The sequence below is a fragment of the Doryrhamphus excisus genome, chromosome 15 (assembly GCF_030265055.1).
Source record: "Doryrhamphus excisus isolate RoL2022-K1 chromosome 15, RoL_Dexc_1.0, whole genome shotgun sequence".
Classification (NCBI taxonomy): Eukaryota; Metazoa; Chordata; class Actinopteri; order Syngnathiformes; family Syngnathidae; genus Doryrhamphus; species Doryrhamphus excisus.
In genome coordinates, this window is record NC_080480.1 from 16,801,342 (window position 1) to 16,825,472 (window position 24,131).

General features: G+C 41.5%; 1 protein-coding gene and 1 long non-coding RNA gene across 3 annotated transcripts in view; one reads left to right on the forward strand and one right to left on the reverse strand.

The window, feature by feature from the left end:
- LOC131102781 (zinc finger protein 281-like) overlaps positions 1-7,387 on the forward strand; it is a 66,919-nt gene extending 59,532 nt beyond the window's left edge. For both annotated transcript variants that reach the window (XM_058048313.1, XM_058048314.1), the window contains 5 exons: positions 840-938; positions 2,351-2,477; positions 2,873-2,956; positions 3,054-3,172; positions 3,257-7,387. In XM_058048313.1, the coding sequence (XP_057904296.1) occupies positions 840-938; positions 2,351-2,477; positions 2,873-2,956; positions 3,054-3,172; positions 3,257-4,732 (1,905 nt within the window). In that variant the 3' untranslated portion in view covers positions 4,733-7,387. The remainder of the gene's footprint in view (positions 1-839; positions 939-2,350; positions 2,478-2,872; positions 2,957-3,053; positions 3,173-3,256) is intronic.
- The window catches only part of LOC131102788 (uncharacterized), a 48,054-nt gene continuing 26,988 nt past the window's right edge, over positions 3,066-24,131 (reverse strand). Inside the window, exons 12-15 of the long non-coding RNA XR_009119494.1 lie at positions 7,059-7,130; positions 6,234-6,348; positions 6,075-6,135; positions 3,066-4,527 (exon numbers count right to left, since the gene is read on the reverse strand). This is a non-coding gene — a long non-coding RNA (uncharacterized LOC131102788). The remainder of the gene's footprint in view (positions 4,528-6,074; positions 6,136-6,233; positions 6,349-7,058; positions 7,131-24,131) is intronic.

Genomic DNA, 24,131 nt, shown 5'->3' on the forward strand with positions numbered 1-24,131 from the left:
AATAAGGAGTAAAAGTTGTGTGGTAATGCAGGCTATATGATGAACAAACGTAATGTTGCGACCATTGAACACCGCCATGACACAAAAAGCACATTAATATTCGCCAGTGGGAGGAGCCGCAGACAGGAAACGTGCAGGGGAGGAGCTCGCATCAAAACCGTCACGGCAAAGTAAATCTACCGACGGCTCGCCGTACAAAATGTAAATGACCCCCCCGCCCCCTCCCCTCTTGGCAGATGATGTCACGGCTGCTCAGCGTGAATGAAAACGTCTTGGCGAGGACACAGCTGTCTTGTTTGAGCTCGCACTTCATTGCAGACGTCTTTTGTGCTCATTCAAACACAAGCGCGCCCTCGTGACAATAGGCGGGCCGCCGAGGTCGCCTAATGTGGATTAGTAGTCCGCACACATGGCTTTAATGGATACATTTAAAAAAATGGAAACCCTACGCTTGATGTCGCTAGCAGGTGTGGGATAGATTCAGCCATCGCTAGAATTACTGGATCGTCCACAACGACACCTTTAAGTCCACTTCTGCTCCCGGGACTTGATCAGAGGTGGACCGCCGCTTTATTTCTTTGGACGTAATCCCACAAAAAAAAGCTCTCAAAGTGAATTGTAGGTCACGTATCCACAGGAGGGCTGTAAATTTAGGCCGTTGCTTGTCGTGCTTTTCCCTCCGCGAGCGCATCTCATCCAATTTATCGACTGCGCGTTGTTTACACCAGCACGTGTTTTATGTGCGTACGCGTCCATTTAAAGGCCGCACGCCCGTCAATGAAAGCATTTTCCATGCACCGCCTCGCTCTCACGGCGTCTCCCTTTTGTCATCCTCACAGCTGCCGGGTCAGTTGGGAAAGGAGCCTGCTGGGAGGAAAGGTCGAAGGTCGAATGGGGACGGACAGGAGGGCAGACCTCGGAAGAAACGCAGCGAGAAGGTTGGTTTGCCGTGCTCCGTTTTTAATCATGTATTATCATCTATTTTATATAGCATGTTAAAGACACAATTTAGTGTTTTTTTTTTTAATTTTTAAACATCTGAAGCTATTTTCAGCACAATGTGATGGGGCAATAACTAACAGGCGGCTTAACTGTCATCCAGTCTCCACCCTCCCCGTTTTTGTGAAGGACTCGTCCCCAATCAATGTGGCGGGATAGCCGCCAACTGTCAACTTGCACTTTGCAGGCTGAGAGGAATTCGGTTGAAAATCTGTCAAAAAAAAAATGCTAAAACTCCATTTAGCGGTGAAAAGTTGGGGGTGTAACGCTTCCTTTTAATAATCATTCCGGGGTTGCTAATCTATGCTCATATTTCCACAGACACATTGTAACCATAAGTCACCTTTACGATCAATTTAGACCAAATTAAATATGTAACGTTTAACATCTTTAACATCAAAAAATATATTTTTATTCTTTATTTCCTAGTATTGGTGCATTCCATCGTCTTTTAAATCATGTTGGATTAATATGCATCACGTGGAATGGAAACTTGGATCATAGGAATATAAATTGATACATCCATATAGTGAATGAATCGTTACACCCCTAATAAACACCTACAATTTATTCATAGTAACAACACAAATAATCTGTTCCAGGGTTAAGCTGTGGCCTTTTGAACTTTACAGGCAATGTTTAGTATTTAGCCATTTATATCCTTATAGTAGGATGGGAACGTGTGTGCTGCTTGTGTTACGTTATATACCTGGTTCTGTGCTTGTTACGTTACATACTTGGTTCTGTGCTAGTGTTACGTTACATACCCGGTTCTGTGCTTGTGTTACGTTACATACCCGGTTCTGTGCTTGTGTTACGTTACGTACCTGGTTCTGTGCTTGTGTTACGTTACATACCTGGTTCTGTGCTTGTGTTACGTTACATACCTGGTTCTGTGCTTGTGTTACGTTACGTACCTGGTTCTGTGCTTGAGTTACGTTACATATCTGGTTCTGTGCTTGTGTTACGTTAGATCCCTGGTTCTGTGCTAGAGTTACGTTACATCCCTGGTTCTGTGCTTGTGTTATGTTACATATCTGGTTCTGTGCTTGTGTTACATTAGATCCCTGGTTCTGTGCTTGTGTTACATTAGATCCCTGGTTCTGTGCTTGTGTTACGTTACATACCTGGTTCTGTGCTTGTGTTACGTTACATACCTGGTTCTGTGCTTGTTGTCATCAGTCGTAGCCCTTCTGTGTCGTCACAAAAAGCTAAAGGTAAAAGTCAACTCCATTTTTCTTGTGCATCATATATCACTTGTCCTTTTGAGTATTATTTTTAAGAGCTAATGTTGATCATTTTGATAACAAAACATGTTCTTCATGATGGAATGTCTCCTCTTCCTCCCCAGCAGTCCATGCTGCTGGATGCGGATGGCGGCAGCTTGTCTCCGGGAAGCAAGCCTCACATCTGCGAGCACTGCAGCGCCGCCTTCAGGAGCTCCTATCACCTCCGCAGACACGTCCTCATTCACACAGGTAGCGGCCGCCGTCAATACGCGAATACCGCCCAACACTTACACCATGTATGTTTGCTGTTATCAGGCTAATGCAGTTTATTGCGCTACATGATTGCTAGCATAACCTTTGTAGTTCACCCATTCGATGTAATCGCTCCCATTTGTACAACACGCTACAACGATTTGCCTCTACGTGATAATGGCGAGGGGCTCACAACTGCTTGTGCATCGATGCCAATGATTGATTAGCTGCAGGTCACATGATGTCACTCCATAGACACACTTGATGCTCCTTTATTATTCACAACATATAATGGTAAATATTCTTTTACAAAATACAAATACATTTACATTAGGAAGATAAAGTGCTCAAGCCAAAATAATAATTCATGTTTTATTGTGTCCTTCTTGCAGGTGAGAGACCCTTCAGGTGCAGCCAGTGTAACATGAGCTTCATCCAAAAGTACCTCCTCCAACGGCACGAGAAGATCCACAGCGGTGAGTCGTCACCCCTAAGCATCCCCCCCACTCCCCCCGCTGACCCAAAAGATGCCTGACACGGTTTCCTCCTTCCTGTTGAACCCCCCCCCCCCAGGAGAGAAGCCGTTCAGCTGCGACCAGTGCAACATGCGCTTCATCCAGAAGTACCACATGGAGAGACACAAGCGCACGCACAGCGGAGAGAAGCCGTACAGATGCGAGACCTGCCAACAGGTTTGTGACCTCCTCGTCTACTTCCTGCTTCTTATGGCGCCGACGTCCAGCTGTAGCATCTTCAGCCTCGTGTTTGTGCTTCAGTATTTTTCTAGGACGGACCGCCTGCTGAAGCACAAGCGAACCTGTGGAGAAGCGTTAAGGAAGGGCCTGGACCCCAGCATGATGGACATGGGATGTGTGGACATGGGCAGCTACGGAATCACTCAGGGAAACTCTGGCAGAAAAAGAGGACGCTCCAAGAATCCCGGAGAGGGAGCCCCCCGAAAGAAGAAGAAGGGAGACGGAGGGACGCTGAGAGTGCCTCATGTTCCCGGCGCCGTGTCTGGAGCGTACAGCATTCACGAGTACGCCGTGGAGAACCAGACGGTGTCCTCGTCCACCGAGCCAGGCCCCAGTATGCAACACCACGGCCGTGCCCCAAAGATGGCCTTCAAGAAGGCCCCCCGTAAAGGGGCGGACAAAGGCGGCAAGGTAGATGTGTTGGAGCAGAGCGGAGCCGACGTGGATCACGGTCTGGGCCTCATGCATGCCAATGGTGCCAAAGTGGGCGGCGCCACCAGTAGTAACTATGACGACGCCATGCAATTCCTCAAGAAGCGGCGCTACCTTCACGGCCCCCACAGCGTGACAACATCGGGGCCCGCCGTGGGAGTGGGAAGTGGCAGCGAATATGACGTCGGACTGTTGTCCTCACATCCCGCTGTCATCCAGGGCACCGTGTCCACCATGATGGACGCCGACGCCCCACTCAGTCTGGACAAGTCCGGGATCCCCGACGAGGTGCTGCAAAGCCTGCTGGACCACTACAGCCAAAAGCCAGACGGCTCCCACCATGACATCCACTTTGACATCGGCGACCAGCACGTGGAGCTCACCCCCCCTGATGCCGACGCCCCCAGCCCGTCCGGGGACAAGACCGCCGTGATGAACGAGTACTCGCGCTTCCTGCTGCAGGCTCTGGAGCGCACCAGCCACACGGGCGGCTTCCCCCTCGGGCCCGGCCCCGCTTCCTCCGGAGCCTTCACCACGGCCCACACGGTGAACCCCCTCTACTCTGACAAGAACATCTACACCACGACGCCCCTGGAGTGCGGCTTCGCCCCCTCCGTGCCAAAGGCGCACTTTGCCATGCTGGCGGGCTCCTCGCCGCAGCACGTCTTCCACCTGAGCAGCCTGGACGCCCCCCCGCCTCCTCACCAGCAGCTCACCCCCTCGCAGGAGCTCAGCGAGCAGATGGAGAAGCAGCACTCCTCCACTCCGCCTTCCTCCTACCAGATCAGCCCGTCTGACCTCAGCAGCCACAAGGACGCCGCCAAGACCGCCGTCTTCCAGCTGCCCCCCTCCAAGGCCACCTACCAGATAGAAAACTTTGCTCAGGCTTTTGGCTCTCAGTTCAAATCGGAAGAGCGTGGCTTGTGCTACGCCGCCGACTCGGACGCCGAGCACCGGATAAGGACCCCCGTGTCAGAGTTCTCAGGGTACAGCACCTTACTGTCGGACGTCGGCGAGCCGACCAGCTCGGCTCCTAAAACGCCGACCAGCCAAAGCTTCCGATGAGACCACACTGTCCTTAAAGGTATTAGCTGTGTTTTTTTTTATGGGACATCTTTATTTGAATTCTTCTTAAGCTGTTTGTCTTCACAAGGACAATATCCTATAAATATTTTTTTAAATTAAGTGCTTGTCAATGTAGTATTAGTATTATTTTTATTATTATTTGTATGTGCCACCAGCAAGCTGACTTGTTTGAGCGATCAAGGGGAGGGAGGGAGGGGGGGGGGGCAAAAAATGTGTTGCAAGTATTACTCAGGAAACAGGAAGTTGCTGACATGCTGAATGAGTGTGAACACTGAAAACACTTTCTACTTGGCGATATAGAGATTACGGTACTCAATGTGAAACGCAGCTTTCCTATTAATAAGGGCCATATGTGACCCATCTATATATTTATAAACATAGACGAAATACATAGCTTACAGATGGAATAGGAAACAGGAGGCAAATAAATGTTCTTAGTACTCATTAAGGAAAACACCATTTTGGGAATTTTTCCATCCTACATGAACACAGTCATGGAAAAAAGACTTAGACCACTTTGTTGCTTCAGTTTCTGCTCCAACTAAAGGTACCTTTGTTTGGACAAAAATAATAAAAAATAGCTCTTTAGAATATTCATGGAAGAACGGAAGTTATTCATTCATTCATTCATTTTCTACCGCTTTTCCTCACGAGGGTCGCGGGGGGTGCTGGAGCCTATCCCAGCTGTCTTGGGGCGAGAGGCGGGGTACACCCTGGACTGGTGGCCAGCCAATCACAGGGCACATATAGACAAACAACCATTCACACTCACATTCATACCTATGGACAATTTGGAGTCATGCTAATTAACCTAGCATGTTTTTGGAATGTGGGAGGAAACCGGAGTACCCGGAGAAAACCCACGCTTGCACGGGGAGAACATGCAAACTCCACACAGAGATGGCCGAGGGTGGGAATTGAACCCTGGTCTCCTAGCTGTGAGGTCTGCGCGCTAACCACTAGACCGCCGTGCCGCAACTGAAGTTATTATCAAGACCGTATAATTGCTAGATATTGTCTATTAAATTAAACACTATTTTGTTCTAAACAAATGTACTTCTAATTGGACCAGGAATGAAAACGGATCAAGAACCTGAAGCACCAAGGGTGGTCTAATGCTCCTTTCCATGACTGCATGGCTGTCTTTTCTGTGCTTTTTAAAGATATCAAAACAGATAAAAGCAGACAGCTCAAGTTAAATCCGAATTGGGAATCATGGGCAAAATTCCAAAAGTGCAGTTTTCCTTGAAATTACATTAGTTTTTTTTTACCAACAGGGGGTGCTGTTGGACAGCAATAAAATGGTCTTAAACTTTCTTACCTGCGCTCTGCTTCTTTGTCAGGTCTCCTCTACTGGGGGGAGGGGGGGCGTTAGGGCCACACTGCAAAGACAACACAGTCAAATTAAAACAAGTTGCAATTTTACAATAGATGGAAATGAACTGGATGATTTTGTTTGATGATGGGCATGCCTCTTTACCTCATCTCCAGCCTCCAAACAGGAGCGCCTTGCCACGTTTGTTCCGTAGAACAACAGCATGAACGGAGTGAGCCCTTTTGTCAGTCATAGTCTCAGTGGGTGAAGGCGGGGCCCGCTAGCATACACACAGAGTGTAACATAGAGTTGTAACATAGAGTTTCCACTACTTTATTCAAAAGTAAAGCTAAGTCTCGTCTACACAGAACACTCGGAAAATGACAACTATTTATGCAACTTTTATTTTTTTGTCATATTAAGCTTTAGAACTATTACTATTTTTGGCAAGGTTCTAACTATTTTTTTTTGTTGTTTTCTTGATCGCTTTCTCGTAGGGTAATTCTAGTACTTATGTTTTTTTTTGTCAATGCAACTCGTAATAGCGCTACAACCTATTTATAGTACAACGATCTTTTAAACTTAGTAATATTATAGCTTTATTCTTGTAGTTAACACTTTTTACTTGTCAAAACACTCATCTTTTTTTTTTTCTTTTACAGTTTTACAACTTTTTCTCTTGGCTAAAAGTTAACATTTTTGTACAGTTGAGTTTTTCTCATGGAAATAAAATACTGTATATTTTCCAACTTATTAGAACTTTCATAAAATACTAACTTTGCTACATTTTTGCTGTACATTTTCTCCCATTTTACAGCTTTATTCTTGCAAAATGAAGTAAGTCTTCCCACGGTACAGTCGCCAAATATCACGATTCGATTATCACTCCCTCGCTATTTGGCTTTTTTTTTTTTCCAGAAATGAAAAAGTTCTATTATTAAAACATACAGGCCATATGTAGCATTGTAGCATTAGCTTACATGACTTTACCTTAACACCGCCTGAAGTCAGCCGTGGCGTGTCCCACCTGGTAGAGTGGAAAAACCGTCTCCCATTCAGTATCTAAAACACAAAGACAATAGGTCAGCTTTCATGGGAAATGACCAAGGAAATCAAACAGTTGCGGATCAATTGGATCGTGGATGAATCATTGGTATCTATCGTATTGGTATTTTGAGTGTGGTCCTAACGCTTCTTGGTAGTCACGCGCATTTCAAAGCCTCCAATTAGCACTTTGAGCCCCCAAGCTCAAACGTCACAAATGAGCTTTTTTGTTGTTGTTGTTAAAGGTGGTTTTTATCTGCTATTTTTCTCTTACATTTCGGGAGGGTGGGGGGGACGTTTGGTCTTTAAATGGGGATGGTGTACATGTCATTGAGACCCTCTTAGTTGTTTTAGTTGGACGTTTCCTGTTGAATTTGATGCAAAAATGTGTTTGTGATGACAAGAAAAAAATGACTTGTATGCATTTAGTCTTTTTTTCCAAGACATCACGGAGCAAAGTGGAGATTTCATAATTGGCTCAGTCGATGTTAGATGTCATTTGGACGCTTTTATAATAAATGTATTTATGCCTTTCAAAAAAAAAAACCACTGTCTTCCATGGACGTGACTGCGCTGACCCCCCCTTTGTGGCTGCTGGGGGGGGGGGGGGGGGGGTCTGCCTCATATATATACCTCATATCTCGGAAATGCAAAGAAGCGATTTCTACAAATGTGGACTATTTTTGTACTGAAGAGGACATTTAAAGGCCAATCAGTGTTCACTGTCCTCATCTCTTATTGTTTACAAGCCTTAGTAACACTACTTCCAATGAAATAATATCATGATGAACGCTAAGTTGATTTTTATGGACGTTAAGATTTTGTAACTGATGATTTTTCTGTACCTGTCCAATGGAATGAGTTGAAAAGTGATTAGGGAGAAAATAATAAAAAATGCTGGAATACTGAAATACTGGGAGTTTGCACTTTTCTCTGTTTCTACCTATCGAATGTACGAATGTTAAGGTAAGTACATGTATGTATGTATGTATGTAGTACGTAATTATGGACGTAGTACATACATACATACATACATGTGTATACTCACGTACATGAACTTTTATGCTCCGAAATCAAGTGGAAACCTTCCACACACTCATTGGGAGTCCCAGAAGGATCCAAAAAGTGCAAAAAATGCCACTTTGGAGTGGTGTTGATTTTTGCGTTTTTTTTCATTTTTTCAACTTGCTAAAAATGCACTTTTCTGCGCAAAAATCAACTGGAAACCTCTCACACACGCATCAGGGGTCCCAGAAGGACCCCAAAATGGCATAAAACACCACTTTGTACGGGTGTCGATTTTTGAAAAAAACGTAAGGGGTTAGTCTTACGTTTTTTGTCATTTTTTCAACTTGCTAAAAATGCACTTTTCTGCGCAAAAATCAACTGGAAACCTCTCACACACGCATCAGGGGTCCCAGAAGGACCCCAAAATGGCATAAAATGCCACTTTGTAAAGGTGTCGATTTTTGAAAAAAAGGTAAGGGGTTAGTCTTGCATTTTTTTTCATTTTTTCAACTTGCTAAAAATGCACTTTTCTGCGCAAAAATCAACTGGAAACCTCTCACACACGCATCAGGGGTCCCAGAAGGACCCCAAAATGGCATAAAACACCACTTTGTACGGGTGTCGATTTTTGAAAAAAACGTAAGGGGTTAGTCTTACGTTTTTTTTCATTTTTTCAACTTGCTAAAAATGCACTTTACTGCGCAAAAATCAACTGGAAACCTCTCACACACGCATCAGGGGTCCCAGAAGGACCCCAAAATGGCATAAAATACCGCTTTGTACGGGTGTCGATTTTTGAAAAAAACGTAAGGGGTTAGTCTTGCGTTTTTTTTTCATTTTTTCAACTTGCTAAAAATGCACTTTTCTGCGCAAAAATCAACTGGAAACCTCTCACACACGCATCAGGGGTCCCAGAAGGACCCCAAAATGGCATAAAATACCACTTTGTACTGGTGTCGATTTTTGAAAAAAACGTAAGGGGTTAGTCTTACGTTTTTTTTCATTTTTTCAACTTGCTAAAAATGCACTTTTCTGCGCAAAAATCAACTGGAAACCTCTCACACACGCATCAGGGGTCCCAGAAGGACCCCAAAATGGCATAAAATGCCACTTTGTAAAGGTGTTGATTTTTGAAAAAAAGGTAAGGGGTTAGTCTTGCGTTTTTTTTTCATTTTTTCAACTTGCTAAAAATGCACTTTTCTGCGCAAAAATCAACTGGAAACCTCTCACACACGCATCAGGGGTCCCAGAAGGACCCCAAAATGGCATAAAATGCCACTTTGTAAAGGTGTTGATTTTTGAAAAAAAGGTAAGGGGTTAGTCTTGCGTTTTTTTTTCATTTTTTCAACTTGCTAAAAATGCACTTTTCTGCGCAAAAATCAACTGGAAACCTCTCACACACGCATCAGGGGTCCCAGAAGGACCCCAAAATGGCATAAAACACCACTTTGTACGGGTGTCGATTTTTGAAAAAAACGTAAGGGGTTAGTCTTGCGTTTTTTTTTCATTTTTTCAACTTGCTAAAAATGCACTTTTCTGCGCAAAAATCAACTGGAAACCTCTCACACACGCATCAGGGGTCCCAGAAGGACCCCAAAATGGCATAAAATACCACTTTGTACGGGTGTCGATTTTTGAAAAAAACGTAAGGGGTTAGTCTTACGTTTTTTTTCATTTTTTCAACTTGCTAAAAATGCACTTTTCTGCGCAAAAATCAACTGGAAACCTCTCACACACGCATCAGGGGTCCCAGAAGGACCCCAAAATGGCATAAAATGCCACTTTGTAAAGGTGTCGATTTTTGAAAAAAAGGTAAGGGGTTAGTCTTGCGTTTTTTTTCATTTTTTCAACTTGCTAAAAATGCACTTTTCTGCGCAAAAATCAACTGGAAACCTCTCACACACGCATCAGGGGTCCCAGAAGGACCCCAAAATGGCATAAAATGCCACTTTGTAAAGGTGTCGATTTTTGAAAAAAAGGTAAGGGGTTAGTCTTGCGTTTTTTTTCATTTTTTCAACTTGCTAAAAATGCACTTTTCTGCGCAAAAATCAACTGGAAACCTCTCACACACGCATCAGGGGTCCCAGAAGGACCCCAAAATGGCATAAAATACCACTTTGTAAAGGTGTCGATTTTTGAAAAAAAGGTAAGGGGTTAGTCTTGCTTTTTTTTTCATTTTTTCAACTTGCTAAAAATGCACTTTTCTGCGCAAAAATCAACTGGAAACCTCTCACACACGCATCAGGGGTCCCAGAAGGACCCCAAAATGGCATAAAATGCCACTTTGTACGGGTGTCGATTTTTGAAAAAAACGTAAGGGGTTAGTCTTACGTTTTTTTTCATTTTTTCAACTTGCTAAAAATGCACTTTTCTGCGCAAAAATCAACTGGAAACCTCTCACACACGCATCAGGGGTCCCAGAAGGACCCCAAAATGGCATAAAATACCACTTTGTACGGGTGTCGATTTTTGAAAAAAAGGTAAGGGGTTAGTCTTGCGTTTTTTTTCATTTTTTCAACTTGCTAAAAATGCACTTTTCTGCGCAAAAATCAACTGGAAACCTCTCACACACGCATCAGGGGTCCCAGAAGGACCCCAAAATGGCATAAAATACCACTTTGTACGGGTGTCGATTTTTGAAAAAAACGTAAGGGGTTAGTCTTACGTTTTTTTTCATTTTTTCAACTTGCTAAAAATGCACTTTTCTGCGCAAAAATCAACTGGAAACCTCTCACACACGCATCAGGGGTCCCAGAAGGACCCCAAAATGGCATAAAATGCCACTTTGTAAAGGTGTCGATTTTTGAAAAAAAGGTAAGGGGTTAGTCTTGCGTTTTTTTTCATTTTTACAACTTGCTAAAAATGCACTTTTCTGCGCAAAAATCAACTGGAAACCTCTCACACACGCATCAGGGGTCCCAGAAGGACCCCAAAATGGCATAAAATACCACTTTGTACGGGTGTCGATTTTTGAAAAAAAGGTAAGGGGTTAGTCTTACGTTTTTTTTCATTTTTTCAACTTGCTAAAAATGCACTTTTCTGCGCAAAAATCAACTGGAAACCTCTCACACACGCATCAGGGGTCCCAGAAGGACCCAAAAATGGCATAAAATGCCACTTTGTAAAGGTGTCGATTTTTGAAAAAAAGGTAAGGGGTTAGTCTTGCGTTTTTTTTCATTTTTTCAACTTGCTAAAAATGCACTTTTCTGCGCAAAAATCAACTGGAAACCTCTCACACACGCATCAGGGGTCCCAGAAGGACCCCAAAATGGCATAAAATGCCACTTTGTAAAGGTGTCGATTTTTGAAAAAAAGGTAAGGGGTTAGTCTTGCGTTTTTTTTCATTTTTTCAACTTGCTAAAAATGCACTTTTCTGCGCAAAAATCAACTGGAAACCTCTCACACACGCATCAGGGGTCCCAGAAGGACCCCAAAATGGCATAAAATACCACTTTGTACGGGTGTCGATTTTTGAAAAAAACGTAAGGGGTTAGTCTTACGTTTTTTTTTTCATTTTTTCAACTTGCTAAAAATGCACTTTTCTGCGCAAAAATCAACTGGAAACCTCTCACACACGCATAAGGGGTCCCAGAAGGACCCCAAAATGGCATAAAATGCCACTTTGTACGGGTGTCGATTTTTGAAAAAAAGGTAAGGGGTTAGTCTTACGTTTTTTTTCATTTTTTCAACTTGCTAAAAATGCACTTTTCTGCGCAAAAATCAACTGGAAACCTCTCACACACGCATCAGGGGTCCCAGAAGGACCCCAAAATGGCATAAAATACCACTTTGTACGGGTGTCGATTTTTGAAAAAAACGTAAGGGGTTAGTCTTACGTTTTTTTTTTCATTTTTTCAACTTGCTAAAAATGCACTTTTCTGCGCAAAAATCAACTGGAAACCTCTCACACACGCATAAGGGGTCCCAGAAGGACCCCAAAATGGCATAAAATGCCACTTTGTACGGGTGTCGATTTTTGAAAAAAAGGTAAGGGGTTAGTCTTACGTTTTTTTTCATTTTTTCAACTTGCTAAAAATGCACTTTTCTGCGCAAAAATCAACTGGAAACCTCTCACACACGCATCAGGGGTCCCAGAAGGACCCCAAAATGGCATAAAATACCACTTTGTACGGGTGTCGATTTTTGAAAAAAACGTAAGGGGTTAGTCTTACGTTTTTTTTCATTTTTTCAACTTGCTAAAAATGCACTTTTCTGCGCAAAAATCAACTGGAAACCTCTCACACACGCATCAGGGGTCCCAGAAGGACCCCAAAATGGCATAAAATGCCACTTTGTAAAGGTGTCGATTTTTGAAAAAAAGGTAAGGGGTTAGTCTTACGTTTTTTTTCATTTTTTCAACTTGCTAAAAATGCACTTTTCTGCGCAAAAATCAACTGGAAACCTCTCACACACGCATCAGGGGTCCCAGAAGGACCCAAAAATGGCATAAAATGCCACTTTGTAAAGGTGTCGATTTTTGAAAAAAAGGTAAGGGGTTAGTCTTACGTTTTTTTTCATTTTTTCAACTTGCTAAAAATGCACTTTTCTGCGCAAAAATCAACTGGAAACCTCTCACACACGCATCAGGGGTCCCAGAAGGACCCAAAAATGGCATAAAATGCCACTTTGTAAAGGTGTCGATTTTTGAAAAAAAGGTAAGGGGTTAGTCTTGCGTTTTTTTCCATTTTTTCAACTTGCTAAAAATGCACTTTTCTGCGCAAAAATCAACTGGAAACCTCTCACACACGCATCAGGGGTCCCAGAAGGACCCCAAAATGGCATAAAATGCCACTTTGTAAAGGTGTCGATTTTTGAAAAAAAGGTAAGGGGTTAGTCTTGCGTTTTTTTTCATTTTTTCAACTTGCTAAAAATGCACTTTTCTGCGCAAAAATCAACTGGAAACCTCTCACACACGCATCAGGGGTCCCAGAAGGACCCCAAAATGGCATAAAATGCCACTTTGTAAAGGTGTCGATTTTTGAAAAAAAGGTAAGGGGTTAGTCTTGCGTTTTTTTTCATTTTTTCAACTTGCTAAAAATGCACTTTTCTGCGCAAAAATCAACTGGAAACCTCTCACACACGCATCAGGGGTCCCAGAAGGACCCCAAAATGGCATAAAATACCACTTTGTACGGGTGTCGATTTTTGAAAAAAACGTAAGGGGTTAGTCTTACGTTTTTTTTTTCATTTTTTCAACTTGCTAAAAATGCACTTTTCTGCGCAAAAATCAACTGGAAACCTCTCACACACGCATAAGGGGTCCCAGAAGGACCCAAAATGGCATAAAATGCCACTTTGTACGGGTGTCGATTTTTGAAAAAAAGGTAAGGGGTTAGTCTTACGTTTTTTTTCATTTTTTCAACTTGCTAAAAATGCACTTTTCTGCGCAAAAATCAACTGGAAACCTCTCACACACGCATCAGGGGTCCCAGAAGGACCCCAAAATGGCATAAAATACCACTTTGTACGGGTGTCGATTTTTGAAAAAAACGTAAGGGGTTAGTCTTACGTTTTTTTTCATTTTTTCAACTTGCTAAAAATGCACTTTTCTGCGCAAAAATCAACTGGAAACCTCTCACACACGCATCAGGGGTCCCAGAAGGACCCCAAAATGGCATAAAATGCCACTTTGTAAAGGTGTCGATTTTTGAAAAAAAGGTAAGGGGTTAGTCTTACGTTTTTTTTCATTTTTTCAACTTGCTAAAAATGCACTTTTCTGCGCAAAAATCAACTGGAAACCTCTCACACACGCATCAGGGGTCCCAGAAGGACCCAAAAATGGCATAAAATGCCACTTTGTAAAGGTGTCGATTTTTGAAAAAAAGGTAAGGGGTTAGTCTTGCGTTTTTTTTCATTTTTTCAACTTGCTAAAAATGCACTTTTCTGCGCAAAAATCAACTGGAAACCTCTCACACACGCATCAGGGGTCCCAGAAGGACCCCAAAATGGCATAAAATACCACTTTGTACGGGTGTCGATTTTTTAAAAAAACGTAAGGGGTTAGTCTTACGTTTTTTTTTTCATTTTTTCAACTTGCTAAAAATGCACTTTTCTGCGCAAAAATCAACTGGAAACCTCTCACACACGCATCAGGGGTCCCAGAAGGACCCCAAAATGGCATAAAATGCCACTTTGTAAAGGTGTCGATTTTTGAAAAAAAGGTAAGGGGTTAGTCTTGCGTTTTTTTTCATTTTTACAACTTGCTAAAAATGCACTTTTCTGCGCAAAAATCAACTGGAAACCTCTCACACACGCATCAGGGGTCCCAGAAGGACCCCAAAATGGCATAAAATACCACTTTGTACGGGTGTCGATTTTTGAAAAAAAGGTAAGGGGTTAGTCTTACGTTTTTTTTCATTTTTTCAACTTGCTAAAAATGCACTTTTCTGCGCAAAAATCAACTGGAAACCTCTCACACACGCATCAGGGGTCCCAGAAGGACCCAAAAATGGCATAAAATGCCACTTTGTAAAGGTGTCGATTTTTGAAAAAAAGGTAAGGGGTTAGTCTTGCGTTTTTTTTCATTTTTTCAACTTGCTAAAAATGCACTTTTCTGCGCAAAAATCAACTGGAAACCTCTCACACACGCATCAGGGGTCCCAGAAGGACCCCAAAATGGCATAAAATGCCACTTTGTAAAGGTGTCGATTTTTGAAAAAAAGGTAAGGGGTTAGTCTTGCGTTTTTTTTCATTTTTTCAACTTGCTAAAAATGCACTTTTCTGCGCAAAAATCAACTGGAAACCTCTCACACACGCATCAGGGGTCCCAGAAGGACCCCAAAATGGCATAAAATACCACTTTGTACGGGTGTCGATTTTTGAAAAAAACGTAAGGGGTTAGTCTTACGTTTTTTTTTTCATTTTTTCAACTTGCTAAAAATGCACTTTTCTGCGCAAAAATCAACTGGAAACCTCTCACACACGCATAAGGGGTCCCAGAAGGACCCCAAAATGGCATAAAATGCCACTTTGTACGGGTGTCGATTTTTGAAAAAAAGGTAAGGGGTTAGTCTTACGTTTTTTTTCATTTTTTCAACTTGCTAAAAATGCACTTTTCTGCGCAAAAATCAACTGGAAACCTCTCACACACGCATCAGGGGTCCCAGAAGGACCCCAAAATGGCATAAAATACCACTTTGTACGGGTGTCGATTTTTGAAAAAAACGTAAGGGGTTAGTCTTACGTTTTTTTTCATTTTTTCAACTTGCTAAAAATGCACTTTTCTGCGCAAAAATCAACTGGAAACCTCTCACACACGCATCAGGGGTCCCAGAAGGACCCCAAAATGGCATAAAATGCCACTTTGTAAAGGTGTCGATTTTTGAAAAAAAGGTAAGGGGTTAGTCTTACGTTTTTTTTCATTTTTTCAACTTGCTAAAAATGCACTTTTCTGCGCAAAAATCAACTGGAAACCTCTCACACACGCATCAGGGGTCCCAGAAGGACCCAAAAATGGCATAAAATGCCACTTTGTAAAGGTGTCGATTTTTGAAAAAAAGGTAAGGGGTTAGTCTTACGTTTTTTTTCATTTTTTCAACTTGCTAAAAATGCACTTTTCTGCGCAAAAATCAACTGGAAACCTCTCACACACGCATCAGGGGTCCCAGAAGGACCCAAAAATGGCATAAAATGCCACTTTGTAAAGGTGTCGATTTTTGAAAAAAAGGTAAGGGGTTAGTCTTGCGTTTTTTTCCATTTTTTCAACTTGCTAAAAATGCACTTTTCTGCGCAAAAATCAACTGGAAACCTCTCACACACGCATCAGGGGTCCCAGAAGGACCCCAAAATGGCATAAAATGCCACTTTGTAAAGGTGTCGATTTTTGAAAAAAAGGTAAGGGGTTAGTCTTGCGTTTTTTTTCATTTTTTCAACTTGCTAAAAATGCACTTTTCTGCGCAAAAATCAACTGGAAACCTCTCACACACGCATCAGGGGTCCCAGAAGGACCCCAAAATGGCATAAAATGCCACTTTGTAAAGGTGTCGATTTTTGAAAAAAAGGTAAGGGGTTAGTCTTGCGTTTTTTTTCATTTTTTCAACTTGCTAAAAATGCACTTTTCTGCGCAAAAATCAACTGGAAACCTCTCACACACGCATCAGGGGTCCCAGAAGGACCCCAAAATGGCATAAAATACCACTTTGTACGGGTGTCGATTTTTGAAAAAAACGTAAGGGGTTAGTCTTACGTTTTTTTTTTCATTTTTTCAACTTGCTAAAAATGCACTTTTCTGCGCAAAAATCAACTGGAAACCTCTCACACACGCATAAGGGGTCCCAGAAGGACCCAAAATGGCATAAAATGCCACTTTGTACGGGTGTCGATTTTTGAAAAAAAGGTAAGGGGTTAGTCTTACGTTTTTTTTCATTTTTTCAACTTGCTAAAAATGCACTTTTCTGCGCAAAAATCAACTGGAAACCTCTCACACACGCATCAGGGGTCCCAGAAGGACCCCAAAATGGCATAAAATACCACTTTGTACGGGTGTCGATTTTTGAAAAAAACGTAAGGGGTTAGTCTTACGTTTTTTTTCATTTTTTCAACTTGCTAAAAATGCACTTTTCTGCGCAAAAATCAACTGGAAACCTCTCACACACGCATCAGGGGTCCCAGAAGGACCCCAAAATGGCATAAAATGCCACTTTGTAAAGGTGTCGATTTTTGAAAAAAAGGTAAGGGGTTAGTCTTACGTTTTTTTTCATTTTTTCAACTTGCTAAAAATGCACTTTTCTGCGCAAAAATCAACTGGAAACCTCTCACACACGCATCAGGGGTCCCAGAAGGACCCAAAAATGGCATAAAATGCCACTTTGTAAAGGTGTCGATTTTTGAAAAAAAGGTAAGGGGTTAGTCTTACGTTTTTTTTCATTTTTTCAACTTGCTAAAAATGCACTTTTCTGCGCAAAAATCAACTGGAAACCTCTCACACACGCATCAGGGGTCCCAGAAGGACCCAAAAATGGCATAAAATGCCACTTTGTAAAGGTGTCGATTTTTGAAAAAAAGGTAAGGGGTTAGTCTTGCGTTTTTTTCCATTTTTTCAACTTGCTAAAAATGCACTTTTCTGCGCAAAAATCAACTGGAAACCTCTCACACACGCATCAGGGGTCCCAGAAGGACCCCAAAATGGCATAAAATGCCACTTTGTAAAGGTGTCGATTTTTGAAAAAAAGGTAAGGGGTTAGTCTTGCGTTTTTTTTCATTTTTTCAACTTGCTAAAAATGCACTTTTCTGCGCAAAAATCAACTGGAAACCTCTCACACACGCATCAGGGGTCCCAGAAGGACCCCAAAATGGCATAAAATGCCACTTTGTAAAGGTGTCGATTTTTGAAAAAAAGGTAAGGGGTTAGTCTTGCGTTTTTTTTCATTTTTTCAACTTGCTAAAAATGCACTTTTCTGCGCAAAAATCAACTGGAAACCTCTCACACACGCATCAGGGGTCCCAGAAGGACCCCAAAATGGCATAAAATACCACTTTGTACGGGTGTCGATTTTTGAAAAAAACGTAAGGGGTTAGTCTTACGTTTTTTTTTTCATTTTTTCAACTTGCTAAAAATGCACTTTTCTGCGCAAAAATCAACTGGAAACCTCTCACACACGCATAAGGGGTCCCAGAAGGACCCAAAATGGCATAAAATGCCACTTTGTACGGGTGTCGATTTTTGAAAAAAAGGTAAGGGGTTAGTCTTACGTTTTTTTTCATTTTTTCAACTTGCTAAAAATGCACTTTTCTGCGCAAAAATCAACTGGAAACCTCTCACACACGCATCAGGGGTCCCAGAAGGACCCCAAAATGGCATAAAATACCACTTTGTACGGGTGTCGATTTTTGAAAAAAACGTAAGGGGTTAGTCTTACGTTTTTTTTCATTTTTTCAACTTGCTAAAAATGCACTTTTCTGCGCAAAAATCAACTGGAAACCTCTCACACACGCATCAGGGGTCCCAGAAGGACCCCAAAATGGCATAAAATGCCACTTTGTAAAGGTGTCGATTTTTGAAAAAAAGGTAAGGGGTTAGTCTTACGTTTTTTTTCATTTTTTCAACTTGCTAAAAATGCACTTTTCTGCGCAAAAATCAACTGGAAACCTCTCACACACGCATCAGGGGTCCCAGAAGGACCCAAAAATGGCATAAAATGCCACTTTGTAAAGGTGTCGATTTTTGAAAAAAAGGTAAGGGGTTAGTCTTACGTTTTTTTTCATTTTTTCAACTTGCTAAAAATGCACTTTTCTGCGCAAAAATCAACTGGAAACCTCTCACACACGCATCAGGGGTCCCAGAAGGACCCAAAAATGGCATAAAATGCCACTTTGTAAAGGTGTCGATTTTTGAAAAAAAGGTAAGGGGTTAGTCTTGCGTTTTTTTCCATTTTTTCAACTTGCTAAAAATGCACTTTTCTGCGCAAAAATCAACTGGAAACCTCTCACACACGCATCAGGGGTCCCAGAAGGACCCCAAAATGGCATAAAATGCCACTTTGTAAAGGTGTCGATTTTTGAAAAAAAGGTAAGGGGTTAGTCTTGCGTTTTTTTTCATTTTTTCAACTTGCTAAAAATGCACTTTTCTGCGCAAAAATCAACTGGAAACCTCTCACACACGCATCAGGGGTCCCAGAAGGACCCCAAAATGGCATAAAATGCCACTTTGTAAAGGTGTCGATTTTTGAAAAAAAGGTAAGGGGTTAGTCTTGCGTTTTTTTTCATTTTTTCAACTTGCTAAAAATGCACTTTTCTGCGCAAAAATCAACTGGAAACCTCTCACACACGCATCAGGGGTCCCAGAAGGACCCCAAAATGGCATAAAATACCACTTTGTACGGGTGTCGATTTTTGAAAAAAACGTAAGGGGTTAGTCTTACGTTTTTTTTTTCATTTTTTCAACTTGCTAAAAATGCACTTTTCTGCGCAAAAATCAACTGGAAACCTCTCACACACGCATAAGGGGTCCCAGAAGGACCCAAAATGGCATAAAATGCCACTTTGTACGGGTGTCGATTTTTGAAAAAAAGGTAAGGGGTTAGTCTTACGTTTTTTTTCATTTTTTCAACTTGCTAAAAATGCACTTTTCTGCGCAAAAATCAACTGGAAACCTCTCACACACGCATCAGGGGTCCCAGAAGGACCCCAAAATGGCATAAAATGCCACTTTGTAAAGGTGTTGATTTTTGAAAAAAAGGTAAGGGGTTAGTCTTACGTTTTTTTTCATTTTTTCAACTTGCTAAAAATGCACTTTTCTGCGCAAAAATCAACTGGAAACCTCTCACACACGCATCAGGGGTCCCAGAAGGACCCCAAAATGGCATAAAATGCCACTTTGTAAAGGTGTCGATTTTTGAAAAAAAGGTAAGGGGTTAGTCTTGCATTTTTTTTCATTTTTTCAACTTGCTAAAAATGCACTTTTCTGCGCAAAAATCAACTGGAAACCTCTCACACACGCATCAGGGGTCCCAGAAGGACCCCAAAATGGCATAAAATGCCACTTTGTAAAGGTGTCGATTTTTGAAAAAAAGGTAAGGGGTTAGTCTTGCGTTTTTTTTCATTTTTTCAACTTGCTAAAAATGCACTTTTCTGCGCAAAAATCAACTGGAAACCTCTCACACACGCATCAGGGGTCCCAGAAGGACCCCAAAATGGCATAAAATGCCACTTTGTACGGGTGTCGATTTTTGAAAAAAACGTAAGGGGTTAGTCTTACGTTTTTTTTCATTTTTTCAACTTGCTAAAAATGCACTTTTCTGCGCAAAAATCAACTGGAAACCTCTCACACACGCATCAGGGGTCCCAGAAGGACCCCAAAATGGCATAAAATGCCACTTTGTAAAGGTGTCGATTTTTGAAAAAAAGGTAAGGGGTTAGTCTTGCGTTTTTTTTCATTTTTTCAACTTGCTAAAAATGCACTTTTCTGCGCAAAAATCAACTGGAAACCTCTCACACACGCATCAGGGGTCCCAGAAGGACCCCAAAATGGCATAAAATGCCACTTTGTACGGGTGTCGATTTTTGAAAAAAAGGTAAGGGGTTAGTCTTGCGTTTTTTTTCATTTTTTCAACTTGCTAAAAATGCACTTTTCTGCGCAAAAATCAACTGGAAACCTCTCACACACGCATCAGGGGTCCCAGAAGGACCCCAAAATGGCATAAAATACCACTTTGTACGGGTGTCGATTTTTGAAAAAAACGTAAGGGGTTAGTCTTACGTTTTTTTTCATTTTTTCAACTTGCTAAAAATGCACTTTTCTGCGCAAAAATCAACTGGAAACCTCTCACACACGCATCAGGGGTCCCAGAAGGACCCCAAAATGGCATAAAATGCCACTTTGTAAAGGTGTCGATTTTTGAAAAAAAGGTAAGGGGTTAGTCTTGCGTTTTTTTTCATTTTTACAACTTGCTAAAAATGCACTTTTCTGCGCAAAAATCAACTGGAAACCTCTCACACACGCATCAGGGGTCCCAGAAGGACCCCAAAATGGCATAAAATACCACTTTGTACGGGTGTCGATTTTTGAAAAAAAGGTAAGGGGTTAGTCTTGCGTTTTTTTTCATTTTTTCAACTTGCTAAAAATGCACTTTTCTGCGCAAAAATCAACTGGAAACCTCTCACACACGCATCAGGGGTCCCAGAAGGACCCCAAAATGGCATAAAATGCCACTTTGTAAAGGTGTCGATTTTTGAAAAAAAGGTAAGGGGTTAGTCTTGCGTTTTTTTTCATTTTTTCAACTTGCTAAAAATGCACTTTTCTGCGCAAAAATCAACTGGAAACCTCTCACACACGCATCAGGGGTCCCAGAAGGACCCCAAAATGGCATAAAATACCACTTTGTACGGGTGTCGATTTTTGAAAAAAACGTAAGGGGTTAGTCTTACGTTTTTTTTTTCATTTTTTCAACTTGCTAAAAATGCACTTTTCTGCGCAAAAATCAACTGGAAACCTCTCACACACGCATAAGGGGTCCCAGAAGGACCCCAAAATGGCATAAAATGCCACTTTGTACGGGTGTCGATTTTTGAAAAAAAGGTAAGGGGTTAGTCTTACGTTTTTTTTCATTTTTTCAACTTGCTAAAAATGCACTTTTCTGCGCAAAAATCAACTGGAAACCTCTCACACACGCATCAGGGGTCCCAGAAGGACCCCAAAATGGCATAAAATACCACTTTGTACGGGTGTCGATTTTTGAAAAAAACGTAAGGGGTTAGTCTTACGTTTTTTTTCATTTTTTCAACTTGCTAAAAATGCACTTTTCTGCGCAAAAATCAACTGGAAACCTCTCACACACGCATCAGGGGTCCCAGAAGGACCCCAAAATGGCATAAAATGCCACTTTGTAAAGGTGTCGATTTTTGAAAAAAAGGTAAGGGGTTAGTCTTACGTTTTTTTTCATTTTTTCAACTTGCTAAAAATGCACTTTTCTGCGCAAAAATCAACTGGAAACCTCTCACACACGCATCAGGGGTCCCAGAAGGACCCAAAAATGGCATAAAATGCCACTTTGTAAAGGTGTCGATTTTTGAAAAAAAGGTAAGGGGTTAGTCTTACGTTTTTTTTCATTTTTTCAACTTGCTAAAAATGCACTTTTCTGCGCAAAAATCAACTGGAAACCTCTCACACACGCATCAGGGGTCCCAGAAGGACCCAAAAATGGCATAAAATGCCACTTTGTAAAGGTGTCGATTTTTGAAAAAAAGGTAAGGGGTTAGTCTTGCGTTTTTTTTCATTTTTTCAACTTGCTAAAAATGCACTTTTCTGCGCAAAAATCAACTGGAAACCTCTCACACACGCATCAGGGGTCCCAGAAGGACCCCAAAATGGCATAAAATGCCACTTTGTAAAGGTGTCGATTTTTGAAAAAAAGGTAAGGGGTTAGTCTTGCGTTTTTTTTCATTTTTTCAACTTGCTAAAAATGCACTTTTCTGCGCAAAAATCAACTGGAAACCTCTCACACATGCATCAGGGGTCCCAGAAGGACCCCAAAATGGCATAAAATGCCACTTTGTAAAGGTGTCGATTTTTGAAAAAAAGGTAAGGGGTTAGTCTTGCGTTTTTTTTCATTTTTTCAACTTGCTAAAAATGCACTTTTCTGCGCAAAAATCAACTGGAAACCTCTCACACACGCATCAGGGGTCCCAGAAGGACCCCAAAATGGCATAAAATACCACTTTGTACGGGTGTCGATTTTTGAAAAAAACGTAAGGGGTTAGTCTTACGTTTTTTTTTTCATTTTTTCAACTTGCTAAAAATGCACTTTTCTGCGCAAAAATCAACTGGAAACCTCTCACACACGCATAAGGGGTCCCAGAAGGACCCCAAAATGGCATAAAATGCCACTTTGTACGGGTGTCGATTTTTGAAAAAAAGGTAAGGGGTTAGTCTTACGTTTTTTTTCATTTTTTCAACTTGCTAAAAATGCACTTTTCTGCGCAAAAATCAACTGGAAACCTCTCACACACGCATCAGGGGTCCCAGAAGGACCCCAAAATGGCATAAAATGCCACTTTGTAAAGGTGTCGATTTTTGAAAAAAAGGTAAGGGGTTAGTCTTGCGTTTTTTCATTTTTTCAACTTGCTAAAAATGCACTTTTCTGCGCAAAAATCAACTGGAAACCTCTCACACACGCATCAGGGGTCCCAGAAGGACCCCAAAATGGCATAAAATACCACTTTGTACGGGTGTCGATTTTTGAAAAAAACGTAAGGGGTTAGTCTTACGTTTTTTTTCATTTTTTCAACTTGCTAAAAATGCACTTTTCTGCGCAAAAATCAACTGGAAACCTCTCACACACGCATCAGGGGTCCCAGAAGGACCCCAAAATGGCATAAAATGCCACTTTGTAAAGGTGTCGATTTTTGAAAAAAAGGTAAGGGGTTAGTCTTGCGTTTTTTTTCATTTTTTCAACTTGCTAAAAATGCACTTTTCTGCGCAAAAATCAACTGGAAACCTCTCACACACGCATCAGGGGTCCCAGAAGGACCCCAAAATGGCATAAAATACCACTTTGTACGGGTGTCGATTTTTGAAAAAAACGTAAGGGGTTAGTCTTACGTTTTTTTTCATTTTTTCAACTTGCTAAAAATGCACTTTTCTGCGCAAAAATCAACTGGAAACCTCTCACACACGCATCAGGGGTCCCAGAAGGACCCCAAAATGGCATAAAATGCCACTTTGTAAAGGTGTCGATTTTTGAAAAAAAGGTAAGGGGTTAGTCTCACGTTTTTTTTCATTTTTTCAACTTGCTAAAAATGCACTTTTCTGCGCAAAAATCAACTGGAAACCTCTCACACACGCATCAGGGGTCCCAGAAGGACCCCAAAATGGCATAAAATACCACTTTGTACGGGTGTCGATTTTTTAAAAAAAGGTAAGGGGTTAGTCTTACGTTTTTTTTCATTTTTTCAACTTGCTAAAAATGCACTTTTCTGCGCAAAAATCAACTGGAAACCTCTCACACACGCATCAGGGGTCCCAGAAGGACCCCAAAATGGCATAAAATGCCACTTTGTAAAGGTGTCGATTTTTGAAAAAAAGGTAAGGGGTTAGTCTTGCGTTTTTTTTCATTTTTTCAACTTGCTAAAAATGCACTTTTCTGCGCAAAAATCAACTGGAAACCTCTCACACACGCATCAGGGGTCCCAGAAGGACCCCAAAATGGCATAAAATGCCACTTTGTACGGGTGTCGATTTTTGAAAAAAAGGTAAGGGGTTAGTCTTGCGTTTTTTTTCATTTTTTCAACTTGCTAAAAATGCACTTTTCTGCGCAAAAATCAACTGGAAACCTCTCACACACGCATAAGGGGTCCCAGAAGGACCCCAAAATGGCATAAAATGCCACTTTGTACGGGTGTCGATTTTTGAAAAAAAGGTAAGGGGTTAGTCTTGCGTTTTTTTTCATTTTTTCAACTTGCTAAAAATGCACTTTTCTGCGCAAAAATCAACTGGAAACCTCTCACACACGCATCAGGGGTCCCAGAAGGACCCCAAAATGGCATAAAATACCACTTTGTACGGGTGTCGATTTT